Consider the following 15,842-nt stretch of genomic DNA (forward strand, 5'->3'; position numbering starts at 1 on the left):
ACTATTATTAATTAAAAAATCACATATATAGTCATGATATGGGCGTTCAGTAAAGTGTATTCGTCAGTCAAAAGTTGTTGGGGCTGGCTTAGCTCAGTACATAGCTTAAACTAACAACCCTCGCTATTATCAGATCTTCAAGCTTTCCATCAAAACTTTTTGAAAAATTGAATTATGAAAACTCCAGACTTACAAGTATCACTACGTTAAGTTTAACACCTCTTCGCAGATCTTTCTCACATATTAGGCTCCCACTCTCGTGGGAGGTGGACTAATGCCAATTCAAGTGCTTATTATTATTAATAAAGCGTGGTCAACGTAGCACTACTGTAGCTGTTTAATTTTGAAAATCGCTTTCATAATAGACTCAGCGAGTTTGTTTTTGCGGACGCTAAAAAATAAGACAGGGATATTTTATTTGGTAACAGCAAAATATTTATATTTTGACATGTTTAACCAGCTTCATGCGCCGTTACGTACAAAACTGATGCTAGTGTAGCAATCTCTGTATTGATTTGTGAGTTTTGTAACATGCGGTCTTATTGTACCTATTGCGGTCAGATGCAGGGTAACATTTTGATCACCCTACATTATATATATAACTACCAAGTAGAATAACAGAAGAATCTGACATACCTGCAAAATACTGCTTTGCAATCTCCTTCGTTTAGCAGGAACTTCCAGAGCTTTCTCTTCTTCTATTATATTAATATTCTCTTTGTCTTCCTCTGAGATATAACCAGTGGGATTACGCCCAAACAATACAAAGAATGGCGACATGTAATCCCTATGTAATCCTATTGTTCTGTAGTGAAACAAAAACCGATCCAATTCTTGGTCCCATGAGGAAGGGTTTTGTTGCACAAAAGGGTCCAGTACTTCCCCAACCCAACTACATTCCATCGAATTGTCTTGCAATGTAAACATTAAGCTTTGCTGCAGATCACTGTTTTCAAATGGGTGTCCTAAAGCACGAAACGTCTCTTGCATTTGATCAAAACGCTCTTTATATTTACACTGCATTGTCTCAAATAATTCTGGAGTAAAGCCTACAACAGAACACTGAGCAAAGCCAAAAATACAGAAAGTCTCAAATACAAAATTAGCTGTTCGAGTGGCATGGTTATTATCTGGAATAGGTTGAGCTGTGATCCACTTTGAAAAAGGATCCACAATTGCTAACAGAAACTCATTTTGATACACAGTCTTTGGATATGGTCCGTACATCTTCACCTCCACCTAAAGAAAGAAAGAAAAAATAGTTGAGAATGCTCGAAGAATTAATTTAAAAATAATTAATTTTTCGAAATTTATAAAAAATTGTATATTAAATTTATTTGATTTAATTCAATAGGTAATACACTTACATATTTGGAACCCTCGTATTAGAGGGTCTATTGAATTAGCTATATTGAGCGGTTACTTTTTATCATTGTATATATACTGAAAATGCAGATATAACCAGTGGCCAGCGGTTACTATTTGGTACCAAAATATTCACCATCCTCTTAGATATTGATCAACTCCAATATCATCTCTCTATGACCTCCGGTTCCCGAGATATGACTCCTTAAATATCCAGAAATCGGAAATTTTTTTGGCCAATATCTAGAGAACGACGTGTGAGACCCAAAAAATTCCATAATTTCTTTTAGATAGTTTTTGATGCTCTATCGAATGGTGGGCTCAAAATCGAAAAATTTGCAAATACCCCCCCCCCCCCACACACACACACACAGAAAATTCCATAACCAACTTTTAAAGTTCGTTGAAAAGTAAGGATGGGAACTCAACATGACAACTCAATGTATCAGTTCATATTGCATTTTATTGTTATGCAAACCATACTAAAGGAAACAATCGATTGAAAAAAAAAATGTTCTTTACAGATACGAATTCAGTCAAATTTTGTTAAAATTATTTAAAAGCAAGTGTATATCACACAAAACAAAATACTCGTGTTCTTCTGTTTCTTTTTCGTAAAAGGACTTGTCTGAAATTATTAAATTATTACTGCTTGAAATAATAATTAAAAAAAGAACATGCAAACACTTGGCATAAAGCTACATATATTTGGGATCCCTCGCGACTAATTGTTAGCGTTATCATGTTCAGTGTAGGTCTATTACTTGGGTACTGAAAACGGAGGCTAAACTCCAAAATCAAACACAACGATAAAAAAAAAAAAAAAAAAAAAAAAAAAAAAAACTCTCGATTGTTGGTTTATTTGGAGTTGAGTGTTCCATTCAGCACCGAGGCTAATGAAGATGTGGGCCTACAACTTAACGTGAGATTCGAACCAAATGAGCTTCCAACAGGAATTGAACCTGAGATGTACGTTTCGATTGTCTACAAATCGTAATCAAATTAATAAATAAATCAAACACAAAAAATGTATACTATTGACCAGTGGTTCTCAACCGATGTGTCGCGAAATTTTAGAATTTAAAAATCTTGAAGACTTTAATAATAATTAGTTAAAATCGAGACAGACTGTACCAGTCAACACCTCCAGGGGCAGCAATAATCTCCGTGCTACAAAGAGTCGTTATAAAATCTAATAGGTTTCAGTATAATAGGTTTCAGTATATTATTATTATTTATAATAAAAATATCGAAGAAGTGTGTGGCAATGTCCTGGATGTTCAGTAATGTGTGTCGTCCGTCAAAAGAGATTGAAAACAACTGCTCTTGACAGTAACATACACTCGTATGACATACTGGACCATGAGTCAGAAAACAACTAGACACCAGATTACTCAGAAAATCTACGTAAATAAAGAAAGAATTTGGGCAGACACAACTAGCAGAGAAAGTAAGTTTGAATAAAAGAAGTACACAAAACAACCTGTCAAATTTAGGACACCTCAGAAACTTAAAAACGGTACGTTTGATTGATTTAATGTGGAATTATGATGATTGTGTTCAGATGCAAGACAATGGGGAATCTTGATATTGAGGGAATGACCATGATGATTGACCATACAAATCTTACTAGACTTTGAATATTTTTATTTAGGAGAAGGAGCAGAAAGTTCGTGTAGATAGTTCCCAAAATACACGTCGGATAGTCCTCGGATTAGCATTGAGAATTCTTTTGTATGTTTTGCATTTTACGTGTTCATAAATTATACTTACACGTCTAGAAATACGAGCTTTTCATCAACGAGTCTACAGGGACGCTGACCTATAGTTTAACGTTGTATTCTCAACACACAAAACTCCTAAGAATTGAGTCTAGGTCTCGCGCACCACAAGTACGAATGCTAGTCGTTTAGCCAAGTGGAAGTCTGAATTCTTTGCTGATGTACATAAGTGATTAACACGGAAGTATATAATAGTGACATTAAGGACACAATGGACCCACGGTTTTTGATTCCCTCTTCTTCTTGAACAAATCGGTTTACGAATTAGTGTTATGAATAGTTTTTCCCTCGGCTGACGAACGATGTTTCGAAGTGCAAACACACAAATATGCCTATATACACAATCTCACGCGCTCAACGCTTGCCATAAAATTTATTTGGCACAGTGGAGTGTTCAAATTCTTTATATCTATTCTTCTATCTATCAAATTCTATCTATCTATCAAATTCTTTATCAAATTCTTTATAACTATTTGCGCTATTCTAGTCTAAGAAAGAGAAGAGCATTAGTGATAGCAGAAGAAGTATATTTTATTTTTATTCTAAATTCTTCATCACAGAAAAACACTTAAAATATAAAAATACATATGTACTATGATTCTATGGCTAACACGGATTAATTGTATTTACAAGTTCGTGACCAAGGGTCAACTGTATTTACTTAGATACCACTAAAATATTTGAATTTATCAAAGAATATTTTCTTATTTATTTTACGTTTACAGGAAAAAATGATTTCTAAATATTGCTGGTAAGGAAAAACGAAAACTGTCATGGTGATCTTCAGCAAAAGGTTTCAGATAACTTCAAGAAAAATTCGTAGTTACCTCGTAGTAAGACAAAGTCTGTAACGTAATATAATTATGGTCGAAAACATTACCTGCAATTTGCTAACAAGTAGCATTGTTAACCCAATATAGAAGTATGAGTACCTTCTTCCAGACTTTGGTGGCTCTGTCGGTGGCTAAATTCTTGTTCAAAGTTTGTTTATCAGATTCTGTTTGTTGGTCTGTCTCCTCTGTCTTCTTAGTTTCCTCTCGTCTTGCATTTCCTCTTCCATCGTCAGTCTCGACACATTTTTCACATTTTCTCACATAGCTCGTAATGTCAACATACAAGCCTCTCCAAAAATAAGTATTCTGGATCATATTATGCATTTTCCTAACACCGAGATGAACTCCTGAAATATATCATTATTTACATGACTAACTATCTGTATAACTATAAAATATCAGCAGTTACATCAAACTACAGAAATGATTTGAACACGGCTTTAAAATTAAATTATCTTTTTAATTACTATTAAATGAAGCATCTATATATTAAAATTTTCGCTTTATATGTTTGTGGTCAAGAAAAGTTTATATGTTTGAGGACGTTTATATGTTAGTGACCAATTCTATTGACAATGATATCTCGGAAACTACACGTTCTAGAAAGATGCTGTTTTCACTGTTCGATTTGCAAATTTTGTGTAGATTGTTCAGTTTTAATTGAATATTAAAAAAAAAAAAAAAAGTCGTTATTTCTTTATTACAATTTTTAGAAGTACACTGAAAGTATTGAAATTTTAAAAAGTAAAACATCATATTCTACGAGTTATACATTCCAACAACATACATTTGTATACGGGGTGTTTGTTTCATGGCCAAATGATCATGAAAACCGAAGGATAACCATTTTTCCAATCTAAGATGAATCTTTATTGTTTGGAGTGTTCCGCCCAATGAACACCAGTTATCACTGACATTATAACTAATGGTGTGTATAATGTGTTTGCTTCTTAAATACTGTACGCAAGAAGAACGGAAACACTGCTCATACATGAATTAGAAACTCGAACCCGAAGTAGGCTCAAATCTTGCAAACGGTGCGAGATTTCGAAAAGAAAAAAATAATCGAAAAAATCTCCCCTTTATGATATCCCTTGGAATTATTATCAAGACGTCTTTCACTTGTGTCTTTAAAGGGACATGCATAGATGTTGTGAGGAATGACAAGGACGTTCATGCTTATATGCGAATGATGCACTGTGTAGACAGTGCAGGTTCAACTTGTATCTAAAAATAATCAAATTCTTATTTATACTCGAAACTAATGCCTTGTTCATGATGATAAAACTTTCGACTGTTGCTTGATTTCTTGTGACAATGTAGATCTATAACACTTGAAGATGAGTTATTACCATGAGAAAAATAAAGTTATAATTAGTCTCATATACCAAAACATGAATGAAAGATAAAGAAAGAATTAGCGGAACAAAAATAGGGAAAAAAAGGAAATATCGAGACTCTTCCGCCACAAACACATGGTATTGTCCACCACAAATTTAACTGTTTTGGCATTAAACTAGAGACCTTTGGATCTAAAATGACTACCATTAAGCCATTGTGTTATTTGTGGTTAATAGCTCCAAGCTTTTATCTTGTGCTTAGCTTGACGCTATCTTAAATCAAAAATATTTTCGAATGTAGGAAAAAAAAGTACAAAAACTGAGATTGGTGGAGAACAAATATCATGGTATTTAGTTTAACGGGCAGATAGATGCCCTATCGCTATTTATCCATTATTTACCCTGTCAGTTTCAAATGACAAGTTCTAACTTATCTTGTTACACACTTCTTAATACTCAACTAATCAGGTAACTTTAAGCAATTATTTTCTATGGAAAATCACTATTCTCAGAATATTTTTGAAAGTGTGTTCCTATACACTTTAAATTGAACTGCTTTAGTAACACTATATATAAATGGAGAGAGAGAGAAAGAGAGAGAGAGAGAGTTGAGTCATGTTAAACCTCATTTCGCAATGAAAGGCATATCCACTGAATTATGTTACGATTTTAAACTAATAAAAGCAGTACTATAATCTTTATATATATATATATATATATATATATATATATATATATATATATATATATATATATATATATAAACTGAATTAATCAATATAATTCACTAAACGAGGATACCAGACAATATCATAATGTTTTATCTTTTTATGACAGTATAGAATTTTCTAAAATGTTGTACCTGTTTCTTGGTCAATGTGAACAGATTCTAGGATCTGTTTCTGTTGTTCTCTAGTCGTAACTACTTTTTTCGGACGCTTATGTCCATAGTACAGCTCACCATCAAGAATCTGTAAAGCAAGAAGAATTAAATAGCACAATTGCTGCTTGACAACATTTATATGCACGTTTTAAAACTATGCCATTTACCTTTTTTTTTTTCTTTCTTCAGAACCATACGTAGAGGTGTATCCCTGTGTCGCTAGCTTCCCTAGTCACTATCAACTAACACCTCACGTTACTTGTCTATTTATTTAATTGAAATCCAAACACAGCCAATCCAATTCTACAGAGGATCTTAACATGGTTAAGAATTCAATAAATAAAGGTACAATTTCATTTTTAAAAACTCAACATTTTAATAATTATTTCATATATATGTCGTAAAAGCAATAAACTCTTGTTAGATCAATATTACATGCTTAGATTTAATGTACTCATTAAAATAATAATCGCTGAATACAGGACAATGTGAGATCAGAGGTTTAAAGTAACCTACTTCTACTATCACGCCTGGCACTCTACTATAGAACTAATACAATGGAAACCTAGTGATGCCATTTTGTTTTCTAATGTCTTTGTTGTATAACATTCTCAATCTACTTAACATAAACCCTTTGTAAAGTTTTGTAGTAATGTGTAATATTTAAGGATAGCCACTAAGGCACGTTTATAATAATTAATAGATGTATCCATTAATTAATTGCGTCTAATATTAATATACTACTTACTGTATTATTTCGGCGTTCCCTGAGATCTTCCTCAACAGATCGGGTAACTCACTGACAATCTATTTCACATATCAGAACTTACTCGCTCACTATTTTGTTAATGTGATAATGTACATTTCTAGCACTAGAATTCTCTTTTTATGAAACAGTTTATGGGTGTGAAATTTAAGATGATTTTTATGAGTGCAAAAGGAAATTCTGAGAACTGAGATGGATTCCCGGTGAGTTGCTCTATCCATCGGGAAAGGTGTTAAGAGAGCATCGACATAGTACAGTTATCATTACGTTACACATTAGACACAGTAAATAAAGGAGTATGTTTACAAATTAGTGTGTATTTAATTTATCTTGTTTTATTGATTATTTCACTTGTTTATTCTTCTTTCCTAGTACTCGAAGTAATAATCCCACTCTATCTTTCAACTGCAGGCTACGTTCCGTTATAATAGTATTAGGAAACAAACTGAACAATGCATATATGAGAAACATAAAGATAAAACTTTCTTTTTAAAATCTGGCCAACAGGGAGCACAGCAAAACTATTCAATTTCCTTCATATAAAAACTGATTGTAAAACAATTGTTAAATACAATAACTAAATAATACTCAATAATAAAGTTCTTTTTGCAAATGAACACCAGAACGTTCTAATGATTTTAGCTCATCGCTTATTAAGTGACAACGAAGTCAATAGCGCTCGAATTCAATCTAATGAACTGACAAACAAACTGAAGACCTGCAAATTTACTTAAATATAGATGGTACCGAAAATTCCATTCACGAATTCACCATAATGATCAGGGTGACCCCCCCCCCCCCCTCAAAAGTGAGGCTACCGCAAGCTGAAGATAACCATCAAGATCTATTTATAAAGTCTGATTATTATTTAAAAAAATAAATAAATAAAAAAATTACGAAAATCTTAAATTTTCATATACTACCGATTACTTACGTATTAGCACAATAACCATTTCTTTTTACCAGCTATGATAAAAATCACATTATCTTTGCATTTAAATTAACAGATAAATGTATTAAGTACGGGTAAACTGCATTTTATTAATATTCAAATCATACTTACATGTTCATATTTTTCTACGTTGTCACAGCCTTTTCAATGGACTTGCCCAATTGTTTGGTAAGCTCCTCAATTCAAAGGGAGACAAAAGTAATTCGGTTCGGTGGGAAGCTAAATACGATCAACTGAGTGATTAATACCGGAAGTTGAAGCATGTACAATGTTGTAAGTAACGCATTTTTGGCTTCGCGTCCAACTTAAAACTTTTATCTTTCCTTTGGAATAGAGAAGCTAGTCCAACGATTACAAAAATGAACAAATAATAAAAAGAGAGACAGAGAGGGAGATTATATGAAGAAAAGTAGCATAATTTATGAACGCATATGTTCATTTCGCATTTCAATACAATGCACTTTGCGCTTGCTTATTAAATTACCCCGTACTTTAACATCTATAATTATAATTTGTAGGCTATGAGTAAACATGCAAGTGAATGATGATCGGTAAAATGCTGAATTAAGTGGAAAATAGAAGCTCCCTGAGAAAGCTTACAGATGTTGCTTGTTCTACACAAAACGTCGACGGATTGAGTTTGAACCCATGACCCTGCGAATTAGAAATAAAATTTCTACAACATCTAGTGTCAATTTATAAATTGGACTTACACAGTAACTTTGTGCTCTCTTCCTAATTGACTTCTTTTGAGCCTCCGTCGATGAAGGTGGATAGATTTTAGCGTTTAGATAGTGGAAGATTTCGCTGTAATATATAACATCAGCATCCACAGAAATAAATTGCTGTAGCTGTTCCCTTTGAGTCTCTTGAGAGAGTGATGATCGAACGTCAGTAATTGTTATATTCAGCTCATTGTTTTGTTGAACTTCTCCCTCAGAGACCACTGACACCTTTGATGTATCTTCCAATGGGTGTCCTACGAGAGCTTCAATCTTACAGTTCTCCAAAGTTACATTTTGCTCCGCACCTTCAGTGTTAGTAGACACAGCAACGGTATATATACATTCCTCCTTTGAAATTGTTGGGAAATCTACAAATGTAAATAATTAACACAAATTAAAAAATAATTACACTGACATAGAAAAACAAAATTTAGTTATTAAGCCTACCAGGATCATAGCTGCAATCCATGTCAAATATATTGACACATTCTAAGATATTATATTGGAATGTCCGAGTCAAACATGCGTACGCATTTATTTCAATATATAATAAACAGGAAATGCCACAGAACTGAAATGCCACTATATTTATAACTAGCACCCAACACCGCGGAAGACAAACTACCAGCACTTCAAAAGCATGCCGACACCTTAAAAGAGACCACACACAACCCACCACCAGAGATGAGTTGAATAAAGTTTTCAACTCGCCAAAGTTCCCGAAATCCCCAAAATGCGACACCGCCGACGTCCATGGCCATGATCAACATCCTATTTCCCACAGGCAAGCGCTCACACACCACTGCAAAGTACATCAAAATAGGGTTCGCGGTGGCTCAGTGGTAGAGTGTTCACCTCTGATGTATGGGATCCTTGGTTCGATCCCAGCTCGCGATAAGTAAGCTTTGTGATGGGCAAACACCGTATGCGTGAATTTTCTCGGGGTTTCCCCGTTTCCTCCCATTTTCTTCACTCCCACCGTTTCATTCATCTCCTTTAGCCTAGCCGGTTTAACCGTCGGACGTAAAGCTTAAAGATTTCACTTCAAGGCAACTTTGGCACGAAAGTTGCCTTGGCCTGGGTTTACAGACTGACTTAACTTTCGTCAATAGCTAACATTCTGTTTAATAGTTGTGGATGACAGTGGCAACGAAGGAGTTTGCTGCGGCATGCCTCTTTCGGAAATTGGTTTTGGTCTTCTGTAAGTTTATGAAAGAGCCATTTGAAAGCAATTTTCTAATCCCAATTATTTCTTCAGGATCTCATGAATGCTTCTCTTTGGGATGAATTCCAAACTCTTTACTGAGCACTTCCACGATCCTATCCAGTGTATATATTCTGCATTCACTGATTTTCTTAACCCAATCTTGAATCGTCCGTAACCTACAGGAACAATCACTCGACCTTTCAATTCATTTTCAATAGTACTTGTACCTTTTTACTTGAAAAACTGCAGTTTTCATATAATTTCATTAATCCGTTTCCGTAATACAGTTCTGGACCTCTTGCCGGTCCATGTCGAGTTTGCTTTAACTAGCAACACATAGACACAAAGTTGAGTGTTTACTGAGTGCCGGAATTTTTAGCCAAGGCCCGGCTCGTGAATTTATAATGTGAGGCCCGACCCGAGTCCGAAATATGTTTTAGCGTTTAGGCCCGAGCGCGTGATAATCAAATGAGCCCGAATTACATGAAATTAATAATTAACACAAAATTGTACTTTTGTGTACAGCAATTAGGGGTTTAATTCTGCAGTTGTGCTTTAAAAGTTCTTCAGAACGGCCCCATATATATCGTTGCATAGTATATTTACGAAGTTAGGCCCGAGAAATATGGTTGTGTATTTAAAAATTCAAGACCCGAGCCCGAAGTGATATATGCTTTGTAGGCGCGATTCGTGCCGAGCCCGTGCAGACCTCTAACCCAAAGTCTTGTCTTGATGTGTTATGTAAAATCGCGATAGAGGTCTTCGTATGTTTGACTTGGACAACCACATACATGTACACTCATATACAAAATTATTGTCACATATCTATAAATATGTTGTTGTAGGAATGTAATTTGATAACGAATTCGCCCGGTATTTCTTATAATGTTAGTATGTGTATAAAATCGGCAAAGACATGTATGTGGAAAATTTCATGTGGAAAGAGTAGTAAATAAGAACAATAAAACGAAAATAAAACTTTCTTGTCCACTTAGCAACATTTTGTTTTACTCATTCTAATTTTCGTATTTATAATTCTTTTCCTATGAAATTTACCACAAATATACATTTCCCGATTATACACATAGTATCAGTATTAAAAGTACCCTGAAAAATCATTATCAAATTGTACTCTTACAAGACAGTTATAGATATGAGACAATCATTTTGGACATAAGTGTACATAAGAAGAGTGAAAAGACTTATCACACAGAAAAAAAAAAAAAAAAAAAAGCTAAAAGTTTCATCGGTTTCCAAATACACAACAGGAAAGGAATCAAAAGTTTATATACATAAAGAAAACTTACGGAATACAAAAACAGCTGATAAGCGTTCAACTAACCGCCATATTGGAATGGGGCCACTTAATAGTATTACTAGGTTGAAAATGAAGCGAGTTTCATTAAGTAAGATAAATTTAATGGGACGGGATTGGTCATTAAGAGTTTGAGGGAAACCAAATGAAGGAAGACTTTTAGATAATAAAACAGAAACAATTCTGGAAATATACATTCATTAAAATAATAATAATAATAATAATTATGAAGAAATAACCAAGTTACCGAGAGAAATAACCAATAATAATACGAGATAATACTAAATGAAAATTGCATAAAAGAAAAAAAGAAATCTAAAATTAAATAAAGTGAGTTGTGATATTTATATAAGATACGACCAGGAGGCGGTTTATGGATAGAATGGAAATATGTTTTCTCATCTCTTCCTGAGGAACGTGGAAGAATCTGGCGGGAGATTTATAAGGAAAGTATGAACAAATGTGTCATTGTAATGGGTTGCATGTTATCAGGCAGGCAGATGGAGAATGTAAACACTGCAGAAGTATCGGTAATCATTGATGCAGATTGAAAGAGAAGTTAGACTTTTTCTGATATAAAAAAAACGGACAATGAGTGAATTTTAAAAATAATAAAAACATTATTAATAGCATTATTCATAACAAAGCATTACAACAAGAAATTTAATAGTTTCCATACATTAATCTACTTACCACTCGTTGGAATGCACCCATCCAGACTGACCACTAAAAGGGACGGATCGGCTGGTATCTCCATATTTTACGCTTTAAATACCTAAAGAAAAGAGGACAGTTTTATTTCAGGGTGTCTACTAAAATTCCAAAATGAAATTTCGTGACTTTTTCGTGACCTTTTCTTTAAGAAACTATAAAATTTCATAACATTCTCAAGAGCGAATTTGGGTGCGAATCAGGCCGAATTTTCATGCATGCGATAGAAGCGTGTTTTGATTGCGATTTGGTAAACATTTTAGGTGGTGAATTCGTGACCCGAAAGATAAATTTCGTGACTTTTTCTTGATTTTCATGACCATTTTGATTCCGTGACTTGTTCATGACTTTCGTGACCGATGGACAGCCTGTATTTGCTTTCTTCGGTCGATGCATCAGTATATTTGTCCCGTATTTATTTGACTACTACACACAACAAAAAGAAGTCATAACAAATCACTTTCTATCTGTAAGAACTGAAAGCATTAAATATTTTCATGGTATACTGGTATGTCTATTTAGCCATCTAGGCAGTGTCGTGCTGGAAATTGAGAATTTCAAAACTTATAAAAATAAGCTCATATTCTTAAAATACAACTATAAAATAGTTTAATCCGTAGGGGTGTAGTAGGGTGCATCGAATTTCCACTTTTTTTTTTTTTTTTTTTTTTTAAATCAGCTTACCCTTAGCGAAAATTTTTTGCGAAATGGTCTCTATATGTCATATAGAAAATCCCAGGTAGATTAGTTAATTTCTTTAGGTGCCACTAACGGTCTAAAGTTTCAAAAATTTGTTAAGAAATACATTTTAAAAAAAACAAATTATACATATTTACTTTTACAAAAAACATTTTACTCTTAGTAGTTATTTTCGGCATAAATGTACATATTTTACGTGAAAAAAATTTCAGCTTGATCGGTCAAGTCCTTCAGGTGCTACCGGCTTCTTAAAATTTGGACGAAACTCCCCAAAAATATATTTTATTCAGTGTTTTGTAAAAAAAAAAAAAAAAAAAAAATCGAGTTTTCGTCTCTTATAAACAGCTAATTAGGTAAAAAAAAATGGGGCAATCAAGGTAAAAAAAACAGACTTTACAGTAGATTGAATGTTATCAAATAAGGCACATACCGATAGTTGTCCAGCTTTGTTCGTAGCGCGAAAAAATAACAAGTAATTATTTTTGTAGAAAGACTCCTTTCGATAATACACCTGCACTGCATAGAATGAAGTCGCCCAAAAGCTAGTTTGTCGTAAAATTAAAAGTGGAGTAGCATCGAGAGAAAAGAAAAAAGTGACTCTTTGTCAGTGTGTCTGGAGATGAGATTAGGAGTAATTTTGCGTTGCTTTCTAGACAGAAAAAGTGGTGTTTGATGTGAAAACTGTTTACGTTGCTGATTGTGTTTAAGTGAAAATACGTGTGTAATTGTGTGCGTTTTTGAAGGATTGCGTCCTACTTGTGCTTGTCGGCAGTCATTGAATGTGTCAGTTCGTCATTCCAATGGTGCGGCAAGTTTGTTGAGGTCTTGAGTTGACAAAAGTGTCTAACTGTTCAAAATTGGTTTCGGTGAATCAAGTGTCCGTAAAGATGTCATCTAAGAAGAAGTCACGTTTGAATGTAAGGAACTTTGTCCATAATGTAATTGGATCCCCTGCGGAATTCACTTTTAGTCCGCTTCCTACAATCGCTGGTGTTCTTAAGCAATTCTTGTGGGAAAGAGAGAACACAAAATGGGAAGCAGCATCTCAGAAGGACCCCTTTGCTAAAGTGCTAGCTCATTCAGTGGCAAGGAAAGTAACTCAAATTTGGGAAAAGGCATCAATCAACGGCGCAGCTATTTTGAGCGAGCAACGGGTTATAGCGTTGATTTCACATTATCAAAAAAAAAAAAAAAAAAGTCCGTCAGCTGCAAAAGTTCAAGGACAAACCCGTTTAGAGAAGAAAGTGCCTAAATTGAAGGTTTAATTTTTAATTGACCAGAGAACCACCCGACAGATGGGTATGGCAGGACTTTATAGAAAGGAGACACAGAAACGTGTCAAACATTTATTGCGAAAAAATCGAGGTCAGAAAAATCAACCAAAGCCCAATGAAATTAATAGTTCCAGAAGACAAAACGATAGTGTCCCTTTACAAAATGAATCGTGAGAACAATCAGTTCCACTGTCGAGTTTCTTCCTGCGCTTAAAAGAAAGAAGACTAGCCCTTCTAAACAAATTATAGTTAGATTGCCGACATTCTCCAATGCAGTATATAGATGTAATATATCAGACCGCAAGACCGCAATTATCACTTCGTCGCTTTTGGCAGATATCGGACTGGTTACCCCAGTTCATAAGCAGAAGGTGATCGACAAAAGCAAGATTCGGAGAGAGAAGAAATCCTTAGGAAACGTCATCGTTGTTGAGGCGAGTACATCGCTTGAATCGACCAAAGTAAAAGCGTTATACTTTGACGGAAGAAAGAATCAGACTCTCACCCTTGAGACTAAAGACGGCATCAACCACCGAGTAATGGAAAAAGATCACTACGTACTGCTACAGGAGCCGGGATCGAACTATCTTGGTCACGTCTCTCCTTCATCTGGAAGAGGAAAGAGCATACGAGCTGCCATCACAAAATTCTTTGTTCATCAAAATATCCCCCTGTCCGATCTGGTTTTTTGGATTGCGACGGTACTGCTACCAACACCGGTCAGAAGAATGGTGCGATGGCATATACTGAAGTCTTCCTGAACGAAACACTTCAGAGAATCGTCTGTATGATACGAATGAGCTCCCATTTCAACATTTGATTGAATTTATAGACGACAAGTCTACTGGACCAAATACATTTAGAGAACCAATAGGATAAGCACTTCCAATCTGCGAAGAGTTGCCACTCCAGAATTTTCAGCCCATTCCAGTAGACTAGGACCTCAACTTCACTGAAGATGCATTGGGCACGGATCAAAAATATTTGCTGAATATCTGCCAAGTGGTTTCTTCAGGAGAATGCCGCGTTGGGTTAGCTCACATGAAGCCTGGTAAAATTCATCAAGCCAGATGGCTAACTACAGCAAATAAGAGTCTTGCGTTTGTATGTAGGAACAAAAGAACCCACTAATGAACTTAAAACAATCGTCCAGTACATCATGATGATCTACGCGCCACTCTGGATTGCTGTGATCCGTAATCCATCGTGTGCAGAAGGAGCTAGTCATTTGTGACACCTTATCACGACTTCTCGCCACGTGGAAGCGAAATAGGAAAATTCATCCAGTGATCCATAGAAATGCGTGGTACGGCAATCCTGAGAACCTACTTCTGTCAGTGTTGACTGACCAAGATGCTAAAGTACGAGAACTTGGCTGAAGGACAGTTCTAAAAGCAAGACAAACGACCCAATCTGGTGATCGCGTACTCGTACGAGAATTCGTCGTCCCTGAAATCAACTTAGAAGCGACAAACTATGTTGATATGATTAATTGGTCAACATGCACGCTGATGGAGCCACCACTGACAAAACACTTGAGCCTGCAGAAGCTAAGTGAAAATGTAAAGACGGCTCCAATGGCTGATGAATCTATTACATCCTTACTCTGTCACACTCGCGCTGTAGAAAGAATGGTGCAGTTGGTGACAGAAGCGGCATCAGCGGTATGTGGGCAAGAAGCACGACATAGATTTGTCCTAGCAACACTACAATCAAGAAAAAACATTCCAGAATTTAATACAAAAAACAATTTCAGGTAAACGAGTAACGATATGAACTTGCACTACCATATGCAGCATTAGTATAGAGTGGGCGGAACTCGAACTGCAACCACCTCCTCGTGGTGAGTTCTGGGTTATTTCTATCATTAATGTTTGGAAATAAGCAAAGAGCTGCAGATGTAAAACAAAATCTTTCTTATCTAATCGATCCAGATGAATCACAAACAATGCAACTTAATTTTAAGAAATGAAAAAGGTAGGGACACATTT

General features: G+C 35.0%; 1 protein-coding gene across 4 annotated transcripts in view; it reads right to left on the reverse strand.

Annotated features, from left to right (window-relative positions):
* Positions 1-15,842, reverse strand: part of LOC145685750 (uncharacterized) — a 72,799-nt gene that overhangs the window by 29,675 nt on the left and 27,282 nt on the right. For 3 of the 4 annotated variants that reach the window (XM_081758271.1, XM_081758254.1, XM_081758262.1), the window contains exons 2-6: positions 11,861-11,942; positions 8,634-9,013; positions 6,182-6,290; positions 4,079-4,326; positions 637-1,239 (exon numbers count right to left, since the gene is read on the reverse strand). In XM_081758271.1, the coding sequence (XP_081614397.1) occupies positions 637-1,239; positions 4,079-4,326; positions 6,182-6,290; positions 8,634-9,013; positions 11,861-11,924 (1,404 nt within the window). In that variant the 5' untranslated portion in view covers positions 11,925-11,942. Of the gene's footprint in view, positions 1-636; positions 1,240-4,026; positions 4,327-6,181; positions 6,291-8,633; positions 9,014-11,860; positions 11,943-15,842 lie in introns of those variants that run through there. The other variant, XM_081758280.1, reaches the window with a different exon arrangement.

This window comes from Thermobia domestica, chromosome 1, assembly GCF_964235325.1.
Source record: "Thermobia domestica chromosome 1, izTheDome1.hap1.1, whole genome shotgun sequence".
Lineage (NCBI taxonomy): Eukaryota > Metazoa > Arthropoda > Insecta > Zygentoma > Lepismatidae > Thermobia > Thermobia domestica.